We start from the raw sequence: 21,057 nt of genomic DNA on the forward strand, positions 1-21,057 counted from the left end.
GAGAGCGACTCGGACGTATATCATCCTCTCTCTCTCTATCTCTCTCGTCTCTATCGCTATCTCGCTATCTCTCTCTCTCTTCTCTTTCTCTCTCTCTCTCTCTCTCTCTCTCTCTCTCTCTCTCTCTCTCTCCTCTCTCTCTCTCTCTCTATCTCTCTCTCTATGAGCCAGTGATTTCAACCACCATAGTACAACCAAAAATGCGACTACTGTAAGTGTTTTGAAATCCCCCTCCTCGTCATTCATTTTATAGTTTTTATTTCATTGACCACCCTGCAAACATCTCCTGACAGATGTACTGCAGGACTACATCTGTCAATCTTCAGGCGAATAACAACAAGTTGTTTGTGATGTGAATGTAACTTAATAATACAGTATGTCATTGCTCTAGTGTCGACAGATGGGATTCAGGAATGATTCAGCTGCAGTGTTTGATTTGCTTTAGTGCTTTGGACCATCATGCAACATGTTTTTCCACTCTAAAACCTTCAGAAAGACTTACCTCATCACGTTTGTTTCAACGCTGTTCCTAAGTCACCCGATCTTTCGTTTTTTCCGTTAGGGCAGCCTTAAATTCTTCAAGATCCAGCAAGATGTTGTCATGCTTGCTTAACAATCTTCTAGCCTGTTGATTTCATAATGGCCAACCGTTTTAGTAGACTTTTTATGGCACAATTAGGTTTCGTAAAACACCGGCACAACCGACAATAAAGTCGTTTTCTATACTAAGAAAAGCTTTATTTATTCAGCACTTTTTTAAATACACTTTTCAAGAGATGCAGCTCAAAAAGCTTTACAAGAAGTCAACACATTTAAACAAGAGCAAACAGATAATAACATACAAACTAAGACCATTGAGAAATATAATAGAGAATGATGAATAAGGATGAAAATAATGAGGAGACAACAAATAGGGGTTTTTCCAGTGAATTCCCGTCAGTCCTTGCAAACATGTTGAAACGGCAGGTGCTCCCTGATTTAGTGGAAAGTTAACACTTGACACCAGGTCAAAGGGTCAAAGGGTCAAAGGGTCATGGAGGGACTCTCCTGGTTCGCAGCAGTGCGTAAGTGTGCCTGGTTGTTAAAAGAAAGCAGCAGTACTCAGGTGCCTCGTGTGTGTCAACTAAACTTCAGCACCGTGTGCACCAGGCACGATGGATCTGTGCACGTCACCTCCTCTATTCAGTCTTACAGTAGATAACATGAGAGGAATGCTCTGATTGGATGCAATCAGAACACATTCATATAAGTTTTTGAATTCATCACGGTCTTTTTAACCTGATCGCACTACTTTTTGTGCACTCTTGAGTCATTCTGCCACAAATATTTGCATGTAAATATTATACAAAATTGGTTTGTTTTGTTCAGATTCATTAAATGATCACAAAAACTACTATTGCTAAACTCAAGTCAAGTTTCTTACCCCCGGTCTGTTATTTATTAGCTAAATGATCGTACCTTGTGTTGAGCGTCGCCTTAAAAACCTTTCAATTTGCAGCCTTTACGTAAGCGGTAATGAATGATCCTGACCTTGTCTTCATGCTTTCTTCTTACGTCTCATTTATTTGCTTATAGTCTTGAGACCAAATGCTCTCCAGGTTTAGCGGCCGAAGAGCCTGGCCGGTGAACTCTGGTATTCACTGTTGATATCGATGCGCTGCTATGTTGCTCTAACTGATACTCCAAATCCTGCTTCAGGAAGACATGTCACGTCTTGTACTTCGTGCCTTATATGAGTGGCTAAACATCGTGTCACTTGTTTTAATGTTAACCCTCATTGGGTCCGTGTTAACTTCTTGCTTATGAGAATGTGAGGAGGATGAAGGAACCCTGCCATATGGTCCCAGTGGGAGTAATGCACAGTCACTTGTATTTTCAGGAAGGAACTGATGGTCATGTTTTTATGTTCGGACACCAATGAAGTGCTCTCGAGAACATTCTTGGAAATGTGTCTCGTACCTTCCTCTCTCAGTTTTCAAATGACTGTTTTTGACGATCTTTGATAACCGTAATCATGAGGAGTCGACTCGTCTCCTGGCTTCAGCGCTAGTCGAGTCACTTAAACAGGATCTAACTGCCACAGCTAAATGATCAAACAATAATGCACATGGCTTATAAAACAATACACTGCTATTTACAAATGGTGTGTCCCGCCTTGATATTTCATTTAAGGCGTGGCAGATGAGTTGGTCGCCGCTCTCTGTGTTGGAAGATAGCACTCATGCAGGTAGAGCTGAAACAATAAGCCAATCAAAAGGAAAAGAATCAGCACGAATTTCAGTAATTGTAGAAATCTATTACGCCTTATTTAAGGAAAACCGAATATCTCTGAGTTTTGTTTTTACAACTACAACAACTCATCTTTGTCTCTGGTAACGTAACCTTACAATTGATATTGAAATAATGGCAAGAAAACACACGACACTGTTCCTTTCCCATTGTTAGCAGCATTTCCAGTTGTGCCTTTAATCTGGCGAGCTGATTTGATTTGCAGGACTTTCAGTTTAATAACATGTGGCATGGCCTTACAGGGATCGAAGATTGTGTTCATAATGTTCAAGTAAATCCATCTATAAACTCATCATCAAGACACAATTCAAAGCTATTTCTGCACACAGTGTTTTCAGACTTTGTCTTGGAGCATTGGCGTTACAAAGTTCACAGTAGTTTTAACTATAGCTCAAGTTAGGTTATAAAGTCATATGGTGTAAACGTACCCTCTGGAGCTCAGCTGCTGCATCGCTCCTATTCCCTGCACATTACTCTCATGAGAATGTGACCCTGTGTTTGGCTCTCCTCTCCATAGAGATCATAAGAAACAGCCCGTCACTTTTCTTCTTCTTAATCTCCTTTGTTTGTAGCTTTGCAGCTCAGACACTTGTTTTTGATGGGTGAGGTTGATTTGGAGACGCTAAGCTGTGTCTCTGTCAACTATGGACACACCATGATAGCCAACACTCAGCAGTGGTAACAATGATATAGCATTCTGTACAAAACACAGTCCGATTGAGTCTAGTTTAGAAAGTAAAATAAATGATGTGGCTCAAAAGATTTAATACAAATTGCATTTTGGTCTACTTAAACGTTAAAAGCGGAGACGCACTCTTTGTTTTGTGTATATAGTATATGTATCAAAATCCCCAAATAACTGTGGTGCCTATATTGTATTCACTTAAAGGTCCCATGGCCATTTCTACTGATCATAGTGCCATTGTTGAGCTCTACTAGAATACATTCATATTGTGCAATTTTCAAAACTCACATTGGTTTCTCATCTCTGTATAGTATGTGTGTTCACTCTCTGTCCTAAACGGCTTGTTGGAGCTCCGCCCCCCCCCCTCCCTGTGAGTCCAGTGGCCGTCTGCGAGACACAGCGAAACCCAGCCCGAAACACACACACACACAGCCTGGCTGGGAGTTTGTGTGTGTGCCCAGGTTGAGTTGCGCTGTGTCTCGCTGTCTCGCAGACCCCACACCAGTGAGCCAGCTCACGGTGTCCCGCTCCTCGCAGCAGCGAGCCTCGCAACGTCCCGCCGAGTGTGTGTGTGTGTGTGTGAGGAAGTCCGCGGATTGGTCCAAAAGTAACGGCTCCGCGGACGTTACGTCACTATACCCGAAATATGTCGCTATACCCGAAATACGTCACTATACCCAAGAAGTAAACAATGGAAAAAGATAAATGTCCAACGAGGCGTCGTGGGGCAGTACAGACAGGTCTTTTCTGTGTTACAGGGTGTACTTTGAGGGTGTGTGACTCTGCAGACCGCTTACATGCAGAAAAAGCTTCATAACACACAAGGAGACGGGTAATAACCGGAAAAGCATGACATGGGACCTTTAAAAGCACAATCTTTGTTTGGTACATAACCTATAAAAAAAAAACACACCATTATCATTTCAATATCTATAATAGAATTGAAATAATGATGCAGTATGATAGTTCCCTCTGATATCATGAATCTTATCGCAGTTGCAATATTAGTACAAAACATTGCGATTACATTTTTTCTTCTTCTCATCATCTTGTTTGGAGTGCTCCAAAGGCACTTGTTGATCTCCACATCCCTCTCCCCTCTCAGCCTGTCAGTGACTGGAGGATGTCCCTCTACGGAAAGTCCTTGGCTCTGAGAGGAAACTTTATCCCCGGGCCTCGGCCAAAGAGCCGTGACATGGAAGTGCCCACTAGAGGAGCAACATGCAGATGTGCTTCTGTTTCAGAGGGTTCCCCCACAGGAACTGCCCCGTCGGTACCCTCGGCCCCGCCCTCACTGTTGTTCCTAGCAAGCGCATTGATTTCTCACTCATAGGAAATATGAACTCTCCTTTTCTGATTCTACTCATACTGTTTCTTTTCAACCATGGTCTGTCATCGCTGCAATCAACTGAACAGTAGAGTTGGAAGGCGTTGCTTTGGGGTCAATCAGTTCCACAGCTGGACTTCCTTTAGTAAACTGACCGTTAGGCTTATTAGGCAACAAATGATCTGTTTTTTGTATTCCTCACTTTCAGTTCCACAAACCCAGCCATGAGAAGGTCTCTCCTCTCTGCAGGCAGACAGGTTGGCCTGCCATGGTGTGCTTTGGCTCACTGCTGCTCTCTGTAATCACATTACTGCTTCTGCCAAAGAGCCACATCACAATCTTTCATTAAAACCGCATTAGTACAAGACGTGAAGTCATGTGGGAGGAACGCTTTTTCATCTCTCATTCCAGAAAGAATAGGACCTGCTATAAAAAGGATGTTGGATGGCTCAACTCTGCTCCTTTTTTGGTGCAAGCACAGCTTTGAAGCTACTTGAAGCACCTTTTGATTGCATCGCATGATGAGGTTTTTTTTGTGCCAGCTAAAGACCCAGATGGTGATAAAGCTTCCATGAGCCAATTGGTGATTATTGACAGGATACTGCTAAGCACAGCCTCACCCTACAGACTTGTTTTGAGAATCAGGAAGTCATGAATGAAGTCATACTTTGTGGGCAGGGGGCTGGGGGAGAGAGGTTGTTGGATTGGTGGGCAAAGGTGGGAGGGGAGTGTGGAGCGGGGATTTGGACTGGAAAAGATGGGAGGGAGGAACAGGAAGGACTGTGGAAGGGCCGCTGTTCGAGGGCCTGGACCAGGCAAGCTTTGACCTGAGTGGCACATGTGATGAGACTGTAGAAATCATAACAAACATCAAGGCAACAGGCGCCAACGAATACACTGTGGACATCTTCAGCAGCTGAACTCTGACATAAACATACCTTTTCTGTTTGTTTTGGGGAGGAAATCTGCAACAGCAGCCAAATGTTACATTTCCTGCTTTAAGGCAAAAAGGTTAGTAGAAAACAATTCAGATAATTGATGGTAAACATCTAAGGGAATAGCAGAAACAACTGTTCTGACAGGGGCCGTTAGTTTAAACATTACTTTAATCCAAAAACTTGCGAGACTGATTCAATCAAATATAGTATCGTATACATTGTAATATTTAAAGCATCACAGCCTGAGTTTGTTAGCATAGATAAGGATTGACAGTGAAAAATAACTAATACTGTACTTAGGAAGCATGTTGGTTCTTCACTCTAAGAAAGACAGACAGCGTGGCAAGAAGTCCGTGTCTTGTTGTCTATAATAACTCCAAGCCATTGCCTGTTTAAGTTACAGTTGAATCAAACAATTTCTGTATTTTAACCAACAGTTCCTGCAGTCACTCCATATTTGGGGCATTTCAAAATGGTAGTCAATGGTTCTATAGTTGGCTTTTTTTTTCTTTTGTCGCTCGGCGAGTAAACTGATTGTTGAATGTATCATTTTTTTTTACAATTTATCACAATCATGATCTTTGTTCCGTCTGTTGAATTTGCATGACAATTTGAAATGGAGCTTGATGACCTTGCGTACACAGTATGTTACAAAACTCGAAGATGCATTACGGGTGCATTTCTAAAAACAAGATCAATTCAATGCTAAGAATCTGATTATCTTTTTACACATATGTGATTTTGTTGCTGTCTCTTTGCTACAGCAGTCCAGATCTGCTTTGGTCTGTGGAGCTCCATAATAACCCTCCCCATTATGTCATCTTTGTTTTTCCTCCCACCTCCTCTGAACATGGGCAACAGAGCCATTTGTTCATATTTTCCCTATAACAATTGGGCCTCTGATATCAGATATAAGGTGAGGACTGTATGACTCCCACGCTGCAGCCGGTAGACCGGGCCCTCTGGCTTTCTGCAGAGAAACTAGCCAGGTTTGACAGTTCCCAGGTTTACTCTGAAAATACCTTGCTTTAAAAGGCAAAATGCACAGTGTGTGTGTGTGTGTGATTTCTATCTTGTGATAGTTCTTTCCTCCACTACAGCAGCTATCATTTCAATCTGTTATGCAGACCTCACATCTGAGCGTTTGGTTTATCGCTCCGCTGATTGTATCTAGTTGATCTATGATGTTTCAGCTTCAATTGACACAAATGCTCTTGCCATTTCTTCCTCTTCTAAATGTTGCCTCTATTCAATTAGCCCCGGAGCTTCATGTTACCGGATAACATTCATTCTTCATGTTTTATGTAATGAGGTCCACACAGCTCGGCCTCATATATTATCATATTAACTGTCCACCCTGCAGTGAGTTAAACATGCGGCCCGTGTAATCAGATTGTGGACGGGTGTGATCAGTGCACCATGCTCACATATGGCTCCAATAAAGAGCTTGCAAATCTATCCCTTGACATCACTGTTCTCGGAGAACACACTAATGGTCCACAGTGACCGGAGCCTGGATGCTGTCTTTGTTGAGATACATGATGCCATTCATATTCTAATAACGTGCAAAAGCAATATGTAAAAGTAGAGAAAGTCAGAATTGGTGTGTAAATTACAATGCCATATTTAGCAGCCCTATTACATTCCTAAATGTATTACGTCGTACAATCTGGTAGTAAAACATTGTAGGACTCTTATCACACCTTAAAGAATGCTTGAATGGCATTGGTTTTGAGTGTCCTTATACCATCAGTTCTTGATGATCTTTTACGAGAGTGACGTTAGTTACACACTTCCTTGACTTTACTTCGGACACACAAAAAAAAAGCCCCTGTGTCGAGGCCTTTGTAGGTCGAGGTTCAGTGTAGTCAAAACATGTTTTTACTATGTGTAAACTGAACTTTCCGCTCTACATACAAGCGTGTTTTGGGATCACACTGCTGGTGACCAGCAATAACTCCATAAGGGTCAGTGATTATTACCCATAATGCTAAAAAATGATACGGTAGTATAGGGTGAACATTGAACTGTGCTGATGCTTTATTGTTGTTTGTAATAAAGCTGTTGGAAAAGATATCAAAGTAGAATGAAGGCAAACAGAAGAAGATCAAAAAGCACTAGAAAAGACATCAATAGTATAAAGTCAAAAGTATACAACCTCTTTAATGTGTTTTCTGTCAAAGCTTTGAAGCAGGGATTTCAAAGATGACAGACTCGTCTTCCCCACGTTCCTCTGGCAGACTGCTTCAAAGCACAGAGAGCTGCAGAACCTCAGCCACTCTTTGTTCAACTTTCAGGAATCCTTAGAAAGGCAAACACAAGCTATTCAGTTGCAGCAATTAAAGTACATTTTTTCTAAATGATCACTAAGATGGGGTATAGAGTAATGAGAAACAGCAAGGGGCCTAGGAGTAAGCCTTGGATTAACATGTAAACCCATTCAAACACAGAAGAAGAAACCGGACCAATGGGGGCATTGGAAAGAACTGGAAAAAGGATATTGATATATACTGTGTGTTGTCATCACATGAAGTCGTTATGTTGCATGTGCAAGCAAACGTTTGCTTGATTACTCATCCAACAGAAAGTATTCATTTGGATTGAGATGTTACAGGTTCTGATATTAATCAAAGCATTTCATTCATTTTAATATGCTCTATAAGTGGCTTACTATAATGAGATGTCCATGCTGTTAAATCCAAGGTGTTTTTCTGCCATTACACAGTATGCAAAAATGGCACAAAACAGGAGGAGAAAATACAGTGTTTCATTGATGTTGAGTGTTAAACAGATTCTTAACACTCAATGTCTTTGTTACAATTGCCTTATTACATAGTGTGGACAATAACACGAGCAGTGGTGAAATATGATTATATTAGTCCTAAAGTCATGCCTCCATGGATAAAGCCTGCCAGTTTAAATCAGTATGATATGCTAGATCCAATGGAAATATGTCTTGTCTCTGTCCTGCTTGGTGGACTCTGTAAAAATGATAGTGTCATAGACCATACTAATAAAGGATGGTTTGAGTTCTCTGCACTCTTTCCACTTGCTGCAAATGAAGACTATTGCCTACAGCAGAGTGACCAGAATCACCTTTTATGGACTTTATCGTCCTGCCTGCATTTGAGCTGTGTGGTTTGGATTCCTTCTAGATTTCACCCTCACTTCAAAGACAATGACTATACTCAGCATAGCAAGTGTTTGCTTTCAAAATAACGACCTTATTTTTTGCCATACCTTTATTTTGAAGATAATGCCCGTAACCCGTACTTCAAAACTCCCTCATAGCGGTTTATCAGGTTGTGTTTACACCAGATAGAAGTCACCTCTGTCACAGAAACAACAGGAAAGTAAAGGGCTAGTAATGTATGAGCTTTTGTTGAAAGACACACATGTATTATAGAACTCTCTACTCTATAATAGTACATTCTTGCAGGAACTCGCATCTGATAAGTTAACAATAACAAGGGATCCCATAATGCTCCTCCCTCTTCTGAATTCACCAACATACTGTTTTCAGTGAGGTGCCTGAGGCAGAGGACGTAACACCCTACCTCTAGTGTTTGTCAGTCTCTTAATGTCGCTTTGGCAGTGGCCTGTTTTCTGTTTACTGTGTCTCTGTGGTAGCCGAGCAAAGAACAGATGAAGACCTTCTCCAGGCGTGATTTATAATTTAAAGTTAGGTCTGTGCAGTGTCTTGCAGAAGTTCATGAGCCAAGAAATGAGCTATTAGCAGCCATATACAGGTTATGAATCCTTTTTGTTTTGCTTACTGTCATTCAAATATATTTTTTTACATTCAGGGGGCAAAGAAGCTGTATCTGATTTGTTATTTTAAGTAGCAAGTCAGCTTGCTCTTATGTAATTGTACACATTTCTTAGGCCTTTCAACTTTTAATTTCTGAAGAGCAACAATGACCTCACTCACTCGTAAAGAAAAAACATTTCCTCCAAGTGCTATATTGAGACCTACTTAAAGAACAAACAAAAGACTGTGATACACAAGCCGTCCCATTGTCTGGGTCCCTTTGGTTTTCCTGTGGGTCAATCATTTACACACCGCAGGTGTTTGTTTGCCTGTTTTGCTTGTGTGCTCTGGGATTGTGAAGATTTGATATTGAGCTGAAGAGCAACTAGCAGTAGATGTCTTAAGGCCCTGACACACCAGGCCAATTTCGGCCGTTTTCGTTAGTCGGAAGACGAAGCGTGTCCTGTCGCCCAAACTCAATTTGGTGTGTCCCGCACCGTCGGCCGTGACACGCCTTATTTGGACTGCCTGACCCGATGCATGGCCGCCAGGCAGTCGGACCAAGCAATCACTCTGATTGGCTGTTCAGCTAGCGAATCAGTGCATGAGAAGCGAAACGGAAGTGAGGGACGTAAACAAACGATTTAAGAAGGCACACACAGACTGCTATTCATTTTCATCTCATCATGGCGATCTGGAATGACCTGCTCATCACCTTGATCCAGGAGAGGCCAGCTCTGTACGACATCACAGAGAAAAGGTACTCGAACCGAGTAGTGAAAACCGGACTCTGGCGAGAGATTGAAACGCAACTTGGTTTCTCGGGTAAGATTATCTTTTTCATCAATTGAGCTCTTTAGCAGATATTGTTGGCTTTTTATTGTTTGCCAGCGTACAGTGACGTTAACGTGAAATCTAATTTGTTATTTCAACCTTGTGTTTTGTTGTTATCTTGTTGCTAGCTGTTGCTAGCTGTGCAGTTTGGCACTGCATATAGATATGAATTGGACATGCTAACTAGCCACAATGGTTACATCGTTTATCTGTGTGCTTCAGAGAAAGAGCTGAGGAAGAATTGGGATTCTATGCGAACCCAGTACACCCGGTACAGGAGACTTGCCCCTTTGGGTAGTTGTGGCGCACAAAGGACTGGCAGACAGCAGTGGATCATAACCAGGCTGCAGTTTTTAGAGCCCTACACAAGAAGGAAGGAGAGTACTTCGAACCTCACCATCACGGTAACTATTTTATTTGTTGAGTACAAATAAGTGTTTCTTGCTTCTTTCATTTACAAAAACATTATTTTCATTCATTTGGTGGTTACAGTGTTAAATATAACAATAACAGAATAATATATATATTATTGTATTATAATTATTGATGTGCTCATCACCTTAATGTTGCAGCTGGTAAAGGCCCTGTCACACTGTCCCGAAATTGACACCCGATGGACACACGATAAAGGAAATGTTCAAATTCGGCTGTGATCGTAGCAACATCGGGCCATTCGTGAGGGCATCTTAAGCCATCGTATGACCGCCGGTGGAGTTTCTCAGGCTCCGGCAGCAACTTCGTGAGCGGCAACTTCGTAAGGCACTCGTGAGGACATCTTGTCAAATCGTGTCATCTTCGTGTTATCATCGGTGCATTCACCCTCACTCTGATCGGGGCGAATGCCCGATGGCACCGATGATAACAAGATGCCCTCACGATGGCCTTACGAAGGGCAAAATTGACACACGAATTCAACACGAAAATTAACCTTCGCAAGGTCCTTCGGCAATTTTTTGGCATGCCAAAGATTTTGCCACCGCTCACGAAGTTGCTGCCGGAGCCTGAGAAACTCCACCGGCGGTCATACGATGGCTTAAGATGCCCTCACGGATGGCCCGATGTTGCTACGATCACAGCCGAATTTGAACATTTCCTTTATCGTGTGTCCATCGGGTTGTTTTATTGCACAACAAAATCATGTAAATATATTATGTAAATAACCCAATTTGTGTTCTGTGAAACTAAAAAGGATATAATATATTATTTTGAAGGACAGTTGACAGGAAGTTGTTGTTATGGAAACAACATTACGGAGAAAACGTAATATTTTCTACATATAAAGACGGATTAAAGTAAAGAACAAAGTCTGAAGATATCAGTACAGTATCATAGTACTGTAACATAATTGTTTTTGGTACTTTCATTGCAGTTGTATTTCTTAAATGTAATGTAAATGTTGCCTTCGTGTGTGGTTCGGGGCCATCTTCGTGCGAAATTCACAATTCCATATTCGTGTGTCCATCGGGTGTCAATTTCGGGACAGTGTGACAGGGGCTTAAAAGAGGAGCTAATTGAAATTACATGATATACTGCTGGGTAGCTTATGAAATTCACCATGGGATCAATAACGCTTTTATCTTAACCTATAATAATACATGATAAAATATGTCTTGATTATATTTTGCAGTGTTCTGAATCTTCTAGAAGTATGTCTTTAGCATCTGAATAGAGCCATCACAATGTGCCTCTCACACTTGACCACACCCCAAACTAATGGCACACACATTTCAGGGTATTGTTTTGTTATGAATGCTTAGTAAACAGTTTAAGAAGCCATGGTATTAAATCCAACTAACTGTGAATTTATTTAAAAAAAATGTAAGGAACATTGGCTGCAGAATCAACCCCCGGTGGCTCCAGCAGTGGCACCAGCAGTGAAACCTCGACCAGCACCACCGAGGAGTCCTTCCACTTTGATGCTGAGCCCTGCACTCCCCTGGCAGAATCCACCATCTGCACCACACCGGCACCGCTCGGAGAGAGGCCTAGCACACTCAGCACTCGAAGGCCTCCGGCGAAGCGCAGGATGATGATACTAAATGAGATACTGTTTACCGCTGTTCATTGTTCAAGATTGAAATGTAAATGTGCAAGCCGTTTTTCTCCCCCTCTATTCACATGTAGCCTTTCATACGTGATGGTTTCTTCATTCTCGAACTGTTGTGGAGCAGAACTATACAGTTGCAGGATTAGTCTCAAGTACCTCAATATAATTATAGTACGTCTGCACTTTATGTGCTCATTTCATCATTCATTCATGTATTTTATATTCTACTAAAACTGAATCAAACCATAAACAAGGTGGCCTGTTGGGATTAATATATATATATATATATATATATAATATATCTGCATTATTTTATCCCACTTTATGCTTTGCTCTTGCTGCTTGTTTTACACTGATTTTATATCTTATTTCTTACTGATGTAAAGCACTTTGAACTGCAATCCCCTGTATGAAAGGTGCTATACAAATAAAGTTATTATTATTCAGATGGATGTTTCTGCCCCGCTGTTCATTCTCCCATTATCCTCCTCCATCTGCCTAGAAGTATTTTAATGTTGTAGCTGTTACTATAACCAATACTAATGCTAGGGCTGCAACTGACAGTTATGTAGGCACATTGATATTGTTTCTTATCGCTGTGTGATTAAAAGAATAAACACAAATAGCAGGATAGGCAATGCAAAACTTTATTTCGTACCTTCATACACACATAACACAACATTAGAATGAGCTTTTATCAACGCCTACATGATGATAACCTGTCAACATGACATTAATACAGAGCGGGCAGAACCCAAATCTAGCTCCAGTGCCGCACGAAACATGTTTTATATGGACGAGAATGAAAATGGAACGCACACGCTATTTGTTGTTTGTTTATATCATGGTCTGTTCTTCTTCTCTGTCTTCCGGTTGTTGCCTCTTTTGAATGACGAATACACACTACCGCCGCCTGCTGGTAAGGAGAGTTATTGCCACTCACGCACTGAAGTCTTTGCGGTGTGTTCCCGTGCGACCATGCGTGCGACACATGGCCAAGACGCAGGAGAACACGGCGACGCAACAGCCGGCGTCGGCGAGTCCTCTGGTGACTGCTTGGTGTGTCAGGGCCTTTAGGCTGCAGCCACACGGAGACGATGCGGGTCGTATCCGCTACAGTTCTCTATCTATCTTATAGACGGTTCGGCCACACGAGGCCGATAGGGAAACGCAGAAACGATAACGATAACGGGTCCCAGTGGGTATGGGCGCAACGCTCTGAGGGGCCAAGCGGCTCCGTGATTACGCCCTACGATCATTTCCTGATAACGAAAATACTGCTGGGCTGCCAGGAGAGGGGGAGGAAAAGAGAGGCTCTGTGTATTATTCTTATATTATTATATAGAGTCGTTATTCATTTGTTTTAAAGCTCAATAAATAACAAAGAAGACCTTTGACCGGCACTTTTATAATTGTGTCCGGAAGATTTAAACTGTAACGGAAACTCTGCCGCATGGTTCCCTCGTCCCTTGGAAGAGGCGTTGTGGGTGTTTTTCATCTGCTGGTGGACTACCGGCAGGGTACGTTCGGGACGAATCCCGATGGGGTAACCGGCCAGGGCTCGACATTATAAATGGCCCGCTGGCCCGGAAGCACTATGTAGAAATGTTAGACACCCCGGGCCAGCATAACGTAGCCTACGTTCCACTTGCCCGCTCGGGCCACTAAAAATATTGCTTTAAAAAAATGGTCCTGTGGTATTGGTATTTTGACTAGCAATTTAGTTAAATTGTTTTGTTTATCAACGCTACAACATAGCGTTCCGTGAGTTGTTGGGTGTAAAGCAAACAGCTGTTTGCTGCTGAGCGCAGCGCGAGCAAGCTCCCGTGAGCGAGAGCGCGCTCCTTCACTACAGACTATCGCGCCACCTAACCATTCGCCAAAATGTTTTTAATAGGCCTACCAGCAGTAACCGGCCAAGCGCCGGGCAAAAAACAATCTTCAAATAAAAGAAAGTCACCGGAGGAGTTAAAGGAGAGTGACAGGGAGCATAATAAGAAGAGGGAGATAAAGTTTCAGCCAGCTTGATCGATGGAGTTGGCTAGTGGTGCAGTGACGCATCCTAAAACCCTTTTATAATCTATTGATTAGATTTATGATTCGAACATTATAAAAGTAGGGTAGACATGTGGAGATTATCCGGCTGAACAAAACGTGCATTTATCAAACAGGTTTGTTTTCCACAGACCTTATTTCCAGCTATTTTCCAAAACCCTGTGGAGAAATCCCATTGCTTTCTGTGGAGGGAACCAGCAGCTTACTTCCTGGTTTTCACTGGCTGCACCTCTCAATATGATGGCAATATAAACAAGGTCTTCTGTCGGCTCTGTACATCAATGCCGACCTATGCTGACAAGTAGGCTAAGTGAAGAGTAGACAATATAAAGGTATTGGCGAAATGTCCCAGCAGTTTAGGAGAATGAAGGTTCTAATCAAATCAATTACATAGCCATTACATGTCTAACTCCTAATGACAGGAAGGCAGAAAGTGCATTATACAAATAATAATACTCATAATAATAGCAGACATTTTTTAACAATGACCACAATATCATTATTTTAATAAACCAAATATGAACAATTGAGGAAAATGAGGAAGAACTGATGATTCAAATGTTGTAGTAGCCTACAAGTAGTAATGTAGTTAGTGCATAAATTACTATTGCAACAAATGTGTTAATTTTCTTCATTATTAGTCGATCTTTTTTTTTTTGGACGAATGCTCCGGGCCAGTGGTTACAATGGTGGGGCCAGTGATAATACAAGTCCGGGCCGGTGGACTTACCCTTAATGTCTACCTCTGCGGTAAGTCACTAGCCCCGTCGACAATTTACTAGCGGTATTTAGCTACTTGCGGTGGGCCGGCGGTACTGAAGTGGGCCGGTCGAGAGTCCCGGGCTGATTTGTAGTCCCAGTCCGCCCCTGACTACCGGGGAGATTTACAGCAGGAGCACACGCTTGCCTCTGGGAGGGAGAAAAGGAGCCAGAGCCCTGCCTCTCCCCACCTCTGGCTCTGCTGCTAAATCCACCGCGGAGAATAAACAGAAGGGCAACCATGGCAACCATGCATGCTCGGGAAGTCTTCTTCGCTGCTTTTGGTGTATTTTGTGGCGGAAGTACAGCGCCACTTACAGAGTCTCCAACGGGTTGAGCGGTCTTGTGTGGACAGACACGTTTCTGGTGCCGATTGTGTGTGGCTAGGGCCTTACTGTTTGAAATGAAGTGTTGAGGCAGAAGCTTTGCCCTGTGTGCCAGGCCCAGGCAGACTTTTTCCAACAACACCTCTCACATGTTTTGGCTTTGCACCCTGCTATAGCTTTAATCCATAGCATGTGTACACACACTGCTCAGAGAGTGTGTAGTCAGCAGGGTCAACACATCCTCACTCCCAGGTCGGCCTATGTTGACGTTATGTCAAGTCCTGTGTCGGCTTTTTCCAACGCAAGGGGGGGGGCCTTAGCGTCCATTTTCAACGCAAGAGGGGGGCCCTTAGCGTCCATTTTCAGCTTTCCGGGATGTCCATATGCTTCTATGGACGCTCATGGAAGCACGGCATTCGTTTGTGTCGGCTGCCCTTAAAGGCAATGTGAGCGTCCATTCTCATTGGATAACGGAGAATTGTACACCCGGAAGTAAGTATTCCCCTTACTGTCGATTGAGTTTACAGTGATATCTGCACTACTCATCGACTAAAAAACACCAGATTATCCTTGTTAATTACACAACATTGATTGGTTTAAATTGTGTGCAATGCTTTTGTATTTTTCCCCTTCGATTCGGAGAAACAAATATGTTTTCGGAGTAAAGGATGGCAGAAGACACTACACTACCCAGAATCCCCAGCTATCGTTTGGACTACACCATGTGCTCTGTTTGACGTCACGTGATCTTCAAATTTCTCCCTGCAGAAAAAAAAAACATGGCCGAACTTCGTTTTATTCTCGGTGGAAAATGCCTATTTTCAAGTTAGTTTGGTCATTAAAATGCGTTTTGATGTCATTTGATGAGAGAAATATGAATTGTTATTTCAGATTATGTGTGCAGTGGATGTACATGATCTTTAGTTTGCTAGTTATTACGAAGATTACTTCAGGAAATTGCGTCCATAACGTTTTCATTGTTACCAAGGTGGTTGCTAGGGACGCTGCTATCGATATTATTTCTGTTATGTTGTGTAACTGTTTAATGGTGTTATCTTTATTGCTACCCCCTTCCCCGTCAATGTATAGTGTTGGTCCACAGCGCAAACATATTAGTTTAACAAAATCCGCATCTAAAGATACGTTATTTTCCCCTGTGCAATTCCAGTCTCACATCTCACAGCACATCGTCATTAACAAATACCGGAAACAGACCGAAAACATTAAAAAAAAAAATAATACTTTATTCCGAGTGTGCTTGCTTTTCTCTTTGGAAGTCATCACATAACGGCATTGTAATACACGGTTCGGCTGCATTAAATATTACATATCTGCCGTAGTTCTGTATTTATAGAGCCCTGATGAGAAGACTTCTAGACAAACATGAGGAACTGAAAACGTGACGTGGATCATAAATATATCAGCCATTAAACAACATCTTACATTTCTTTTCACACAATACGTCTCCTTGCAGTATCAACACTAATTCGGCTGACTTTTATATTTGATCCAATTGGTAGATAGGCTGTATTTACACCATAAAGGTGCACAGCTGATATAAAGGGACACCTAGTGGTTAAAGCATGTTATTGAATTTCATTATTTTTATTATTAGATATGAATAGGATCCCTATAAAGTATATTCATTACTCGTTATTCTCTACTAATAGTTCATTAAAGACTGTATATAATGACTATTTTGCACATCCCTTTCAAGATTTCAAGATTTTCTAAGGTTTATTGACATATCATATAGGCCTACACAACTATGGTGTAGTTCTGCATTGAATGAAAAACTTGGGTCGCAGGTTCCTCAATAGTGCATTACAAGACATCTATCAATATTTGTGCATACCTCCAGCAATGTTAACTATGTTGAAGCACTTATTTTAACTGATATTATACATAATGTATTATACTCTTATAAGATGTATGTAGATATTTCATCTCCGACCTTGTCAGGTATTGAACAATCAATAAGTAAAGAACACAGAATTGTTGAATATAAAACACAGAATGTGTGTGATTATACTAAATGATTTACAAATAAACACCACTGCATATTTAACTGTTACACATGCTGATGTAACGCAAATGTTCCAACTTGGGATCAATAAAGTATATCTTATCTTAAGCTGATCGATGGCTACTGCCATATTTGCAAAATGTGCCTCTGAACCTTGACAAGTGCATGTTTCAGGCTTATCAATTAATGTAATGTAATGTTATCAATTAACAACAGGGGTCACAAACATAAGACCAGCTGTTTAATAAAGCTCTTCTGACCTTAGCTGGCATGTGTGTATATATATTAATGCTGCCCATTATGGGCACAAGCAATTTTCACCAATTTATTAATTATATGTTTTGAATGTGAGTGTTTCCTATCCCCTAAACCTCCAGGGATGTACACAGTTTAATACTGGCAACTTCTTATTATGGGAAATACGAAAACGTCTTTTAAAACTACACCTCCCAGTAGAGACGTGCCATAGATAGAGAACATGTTGCGAAACAGAATAGCCAGCATGTGTAGTTCTAGGGACGGGGTGGGGGAGGGGGGGGGGACGCGGTGGTCCCGTTCAAATCCAGTTTTGGACAGTCTGCCGTTCGAGGCTCGGCGTAACCCTCGGAGCATACTCTCCAATCACAGAGCTTGAGGACTATCACGGGGTTTGTCAAACAGAGCACATGGTGTAGTCCAAACGATAGCTGGGGATTCTGGGTAGTGTAGTGTCTTCTGCCATCCTTTACTCCGAAAAAATATTTGTTTCTCCGAATCGAAGGGGAAAAATACAAAAGCATTGCACACAATTTAAACCAATCAATGTTGTGTAATTAACAAGGATAATCTGGTGTTTTTTAGTCGATGAGTAGTGCAGATATCACTGTAAACTCAATCGACAGTAAGGGGAATACTTACTTCCGGGTGTACAATTCTCCGTTATCCAATGAGAATGGACGCTCACATTGCCTTTAAGGGCAGCCGACACAAACGAACGCCGTGCTTCCATGAGCGTCCATAGAAGCATATGGACATCCCGGAAAGCTGAAAATGGACGCTAAGGGCCCCCCCCTTGCGTTGAAAATGGACGCTAAGGCCCCCCCCCTTGCGTTGGAAAAAGCCGACACAGGACTTGACATAACGTCAACATAGGCCGACCTGGGAGTGAGGATGTGTTGGCAGGGTAGACATGGATAGAAATAAACTGGGCAAATAAAACAAATGTTGTAATTACATTTTATTGTAATCTTTATTGAAAAAAATCCCACATTTGCAAAGGTCGAGAGTAATTGTTTAGTTATTGAAAATACAGGGCTTTTTCTATAAAATATCAGAATATATTGGATGGCCTCTGCAGCATTAAGCTAAGCCTGATTTCTAAGTCACAGAGGCTCATGTATGGCCTTGTGGCCCAATATGCATAGCTGCAACATTCCCACTTTAAATCCAGTCCGGGACCTTTCTTTGGGAACAGAAAATCCATAAGTTTACCAATGGGTTCATCATTTTTAAAGGTTTTTCCAACAATGAGCGAACAAACTAATGTATTTTCCTCTGTTGCAAAACTGTTCTGGTTTTATATGAAGAAGTTTGATAAAATCACTCCTGAAAGTAATTACAGCTATTTCTCATGAATGTAACCCTTTTTCTTATACTGGAAAGAGATTATTTTGTAAAATGACTTTGTATAAAATATGATCTCATTAGTTGCAGCTCTACATTCCAGCCAGCTGTGGAGTGATTCTGTCGCAGATACAGATGTGTGCAGAGCTCTTTTCAGTTGTATAGCTCCGTTTTATTGTTCTCAATAGAGCCCCAGCTATCTGCCAAATCCAATGACACTGCTCCTCAGTATACTGCACAGCTCTAGTCTTAAAATACCCCTGCCACATTCTGTCATGCTTCCCTAGGGGACGGCCGTGGGTCAGAGATCCCACCTCAGGGAATCTCTTCACTGTTTGGAAATAGACTTGTTTTGCTGTGTATGCAAGGGCTGTAGAGGACGCTGGACTTAAATATCATCAAAATCTGAAATAGTTGTAATGCAGATCCAGGGGATAATTCAGGGTTAGCTTATTGAGTGAGCGCACTCCTCAGAGAGAAGATCATGGTCTTTCCAGAAGGTTTAAGCCTGTTTTGTTATGAAATCCTCCCATCTGCCTCATTACATCTGGCATGAGGAGCAAAGATGCTGGTTACTGCTTTTGTTTCTTTCATTTGATAAAAGCTGTGCTATATAGGGATGTCCCGATCACCTTTTTTTGCTCCCAATCCGATTCCGATCATTTGATTTTGACAATCTGCCGATACCGATTTTTCCCGATCCGATCTTTATGCAATGCATTAAGAGAAAAAAAAAGGTAACAGATAACGGCTGGTCATCCAACGCGATGAATTCAGATATCTTGGCTGTTTTTTTTGTTGGCCTTTTCACTGTTCTGGGGCAGTTTCTCTTTCCTTTTAAAAGTCTCTGAAAGTGTCGGTTGTTTCAGTGCCGTTACCTGAGTGGCCGCAGTGTACTCGTCGTGTTGTTGTTGGTATTTGTTTTTCAGGTGGCGTATTAGATTGGTCGTGTTGAACGTAGCTCTGTTCTTTCCACCACGCGGAACCTCCGCCTTGCAAACATTGCGTCTGGCTGTTACACTGCCTTCGCTTTCAATTTTATAATACTTCCAAACTCCTGACATTTGCTCTGTCCCGACTCCCGAGTCACCAGCTGAACGAAGCCTCTCGTTAGCTTACTGCTACTATTAGACACTGCGCCCACTCTGTTGCCAGATTTGAGAGAAATAAGCAATCAGGTCTGAAAACAAGCCAAAATAAGCAACACATACATGGTATTGTGTAATTTTAAACCAAAACTAAGACCTCAGGATGACTTTAAGACGTGAACATGGTCATTTTCGTTTTGTAACATTAAATAAAATAATATAAATATTTTATAAAAAAAAATAAAAAATCCGATCCCCGATTTTTTTTCCTCCCGATTCCAATCTTTTGAAAATTACGTGATCGGCTCCGATCCCCAATCACGTGATCAGATCGGGACATCTCTAGTGCTATTCATTTAAATATAAGGTTTACTTATGCTAAGATTGCAATTAGATTTTTGTTTGTCATCTGTGCTGTAGAAACACATCTAAATCAATATCTGAAAATAGTTTGTGATATTAACCAAGTAAGAATATACTTTAGTGGTTTTAGTAAAAGACTATACTTACCTGTGTTGCTAATGCAATGATTGTTTAAGAAAGGACTAAGCCTAAGACTGATACAACAGTACATTACATTAGTGTATATCAGCGGAACAAGACAAACATACTATTTATAAACTTACATTGAAATTAATTGCTTATATTTAGCAACCCAAAGGTATACTATCAACTGATTTCTGAGGCTATCAAGCATCATACTATTTATCTTCTGATTATTTGTGTTAGCTATGACTGTCAAACAGATGATTCAATATACTTTGCTCTCTTTTGGCATGTGCCAACTTGTGGTACCTGGCCTCCGAGTTTGACATCCTGTTCGTCCGACTGCTGACAAACAGGATGTTTGCAAAGTGGTTAACTCCGTGTGAAGCATCGACCTCCTTTTCTCGATTGCTTATGTTTTTTGCTTTTTTTGTTAAGAACATTTAGAAAAAATATATTTAGCATTCTGCATCCTTTTAAATGCAATGATTGTAATGTTTTTTCTATTTTCTTGCAGAGCTTGGGATGGCACAGCGAAAGTTCGCGCAGAACCTGGGAGAGTTTCAGTTTGAATATATTGGCGATGCAAAGACGGATGATGAGAAGTGTATCGGTAAGTGTGGTTTCACCGCCTCACATGATGGAAACTAACCACTAGGCTTTGTCACCACTGCGCAGACTTGCCCTGTATCTGTTTATTTACAGTTCTTTCTCCAGCAGCAAATTAAGAGCAGTTTTTGATGTGCATCTGTGTTGGGAACAGCTGTTAATCATAATGTATTTTAAGCTACAGTACTTTTGTGTGTGTGTGTGTGTGTGTGTGAATATATAACTGTATTTATTA

General features: G+C 41.5%; 1 protein-coding gene across 2 annotated transcripts in view; it reads left to right on the plus strand.

The window, feature by feature from the left end:
- The window catches only part of arhgap10 (Rho GTPase activating protein 10), a 55,089-nt gene that overhangs the window by 1,048 nt on the left and 32,984 nt on the right, over positions 1-21,057 (plus strand). For both annotated transcript variants that reach the window (XM_034231456.1, XM_034231457.1), the window contains exon 2: positions 20,731-20,826. In XM_034231456.1, coding sequence (XP_034087347.1) covers positions 20,731-20,826 — 96 coding nt within the window. The remainder of the gene's footprint in view (positions 1-20,730; positions 20,827-21,057) is intronic.

This window comes from Gymnodraco acuticeps, unplaced genomic scaffold, assembly GCF_902827175.1.
Source record: "Gymnodraco acuticeps unplaced genomic scaffold, fGymAcu1.1, whole genome shotgun sequence".
NCBI classification, from domain to species: Eukaryota; Metazoa; Chordata; class Actinopteri; order Perciformes; family Bathydraconidae; genus Gymnodraco; species Gymnodraco acuticeps.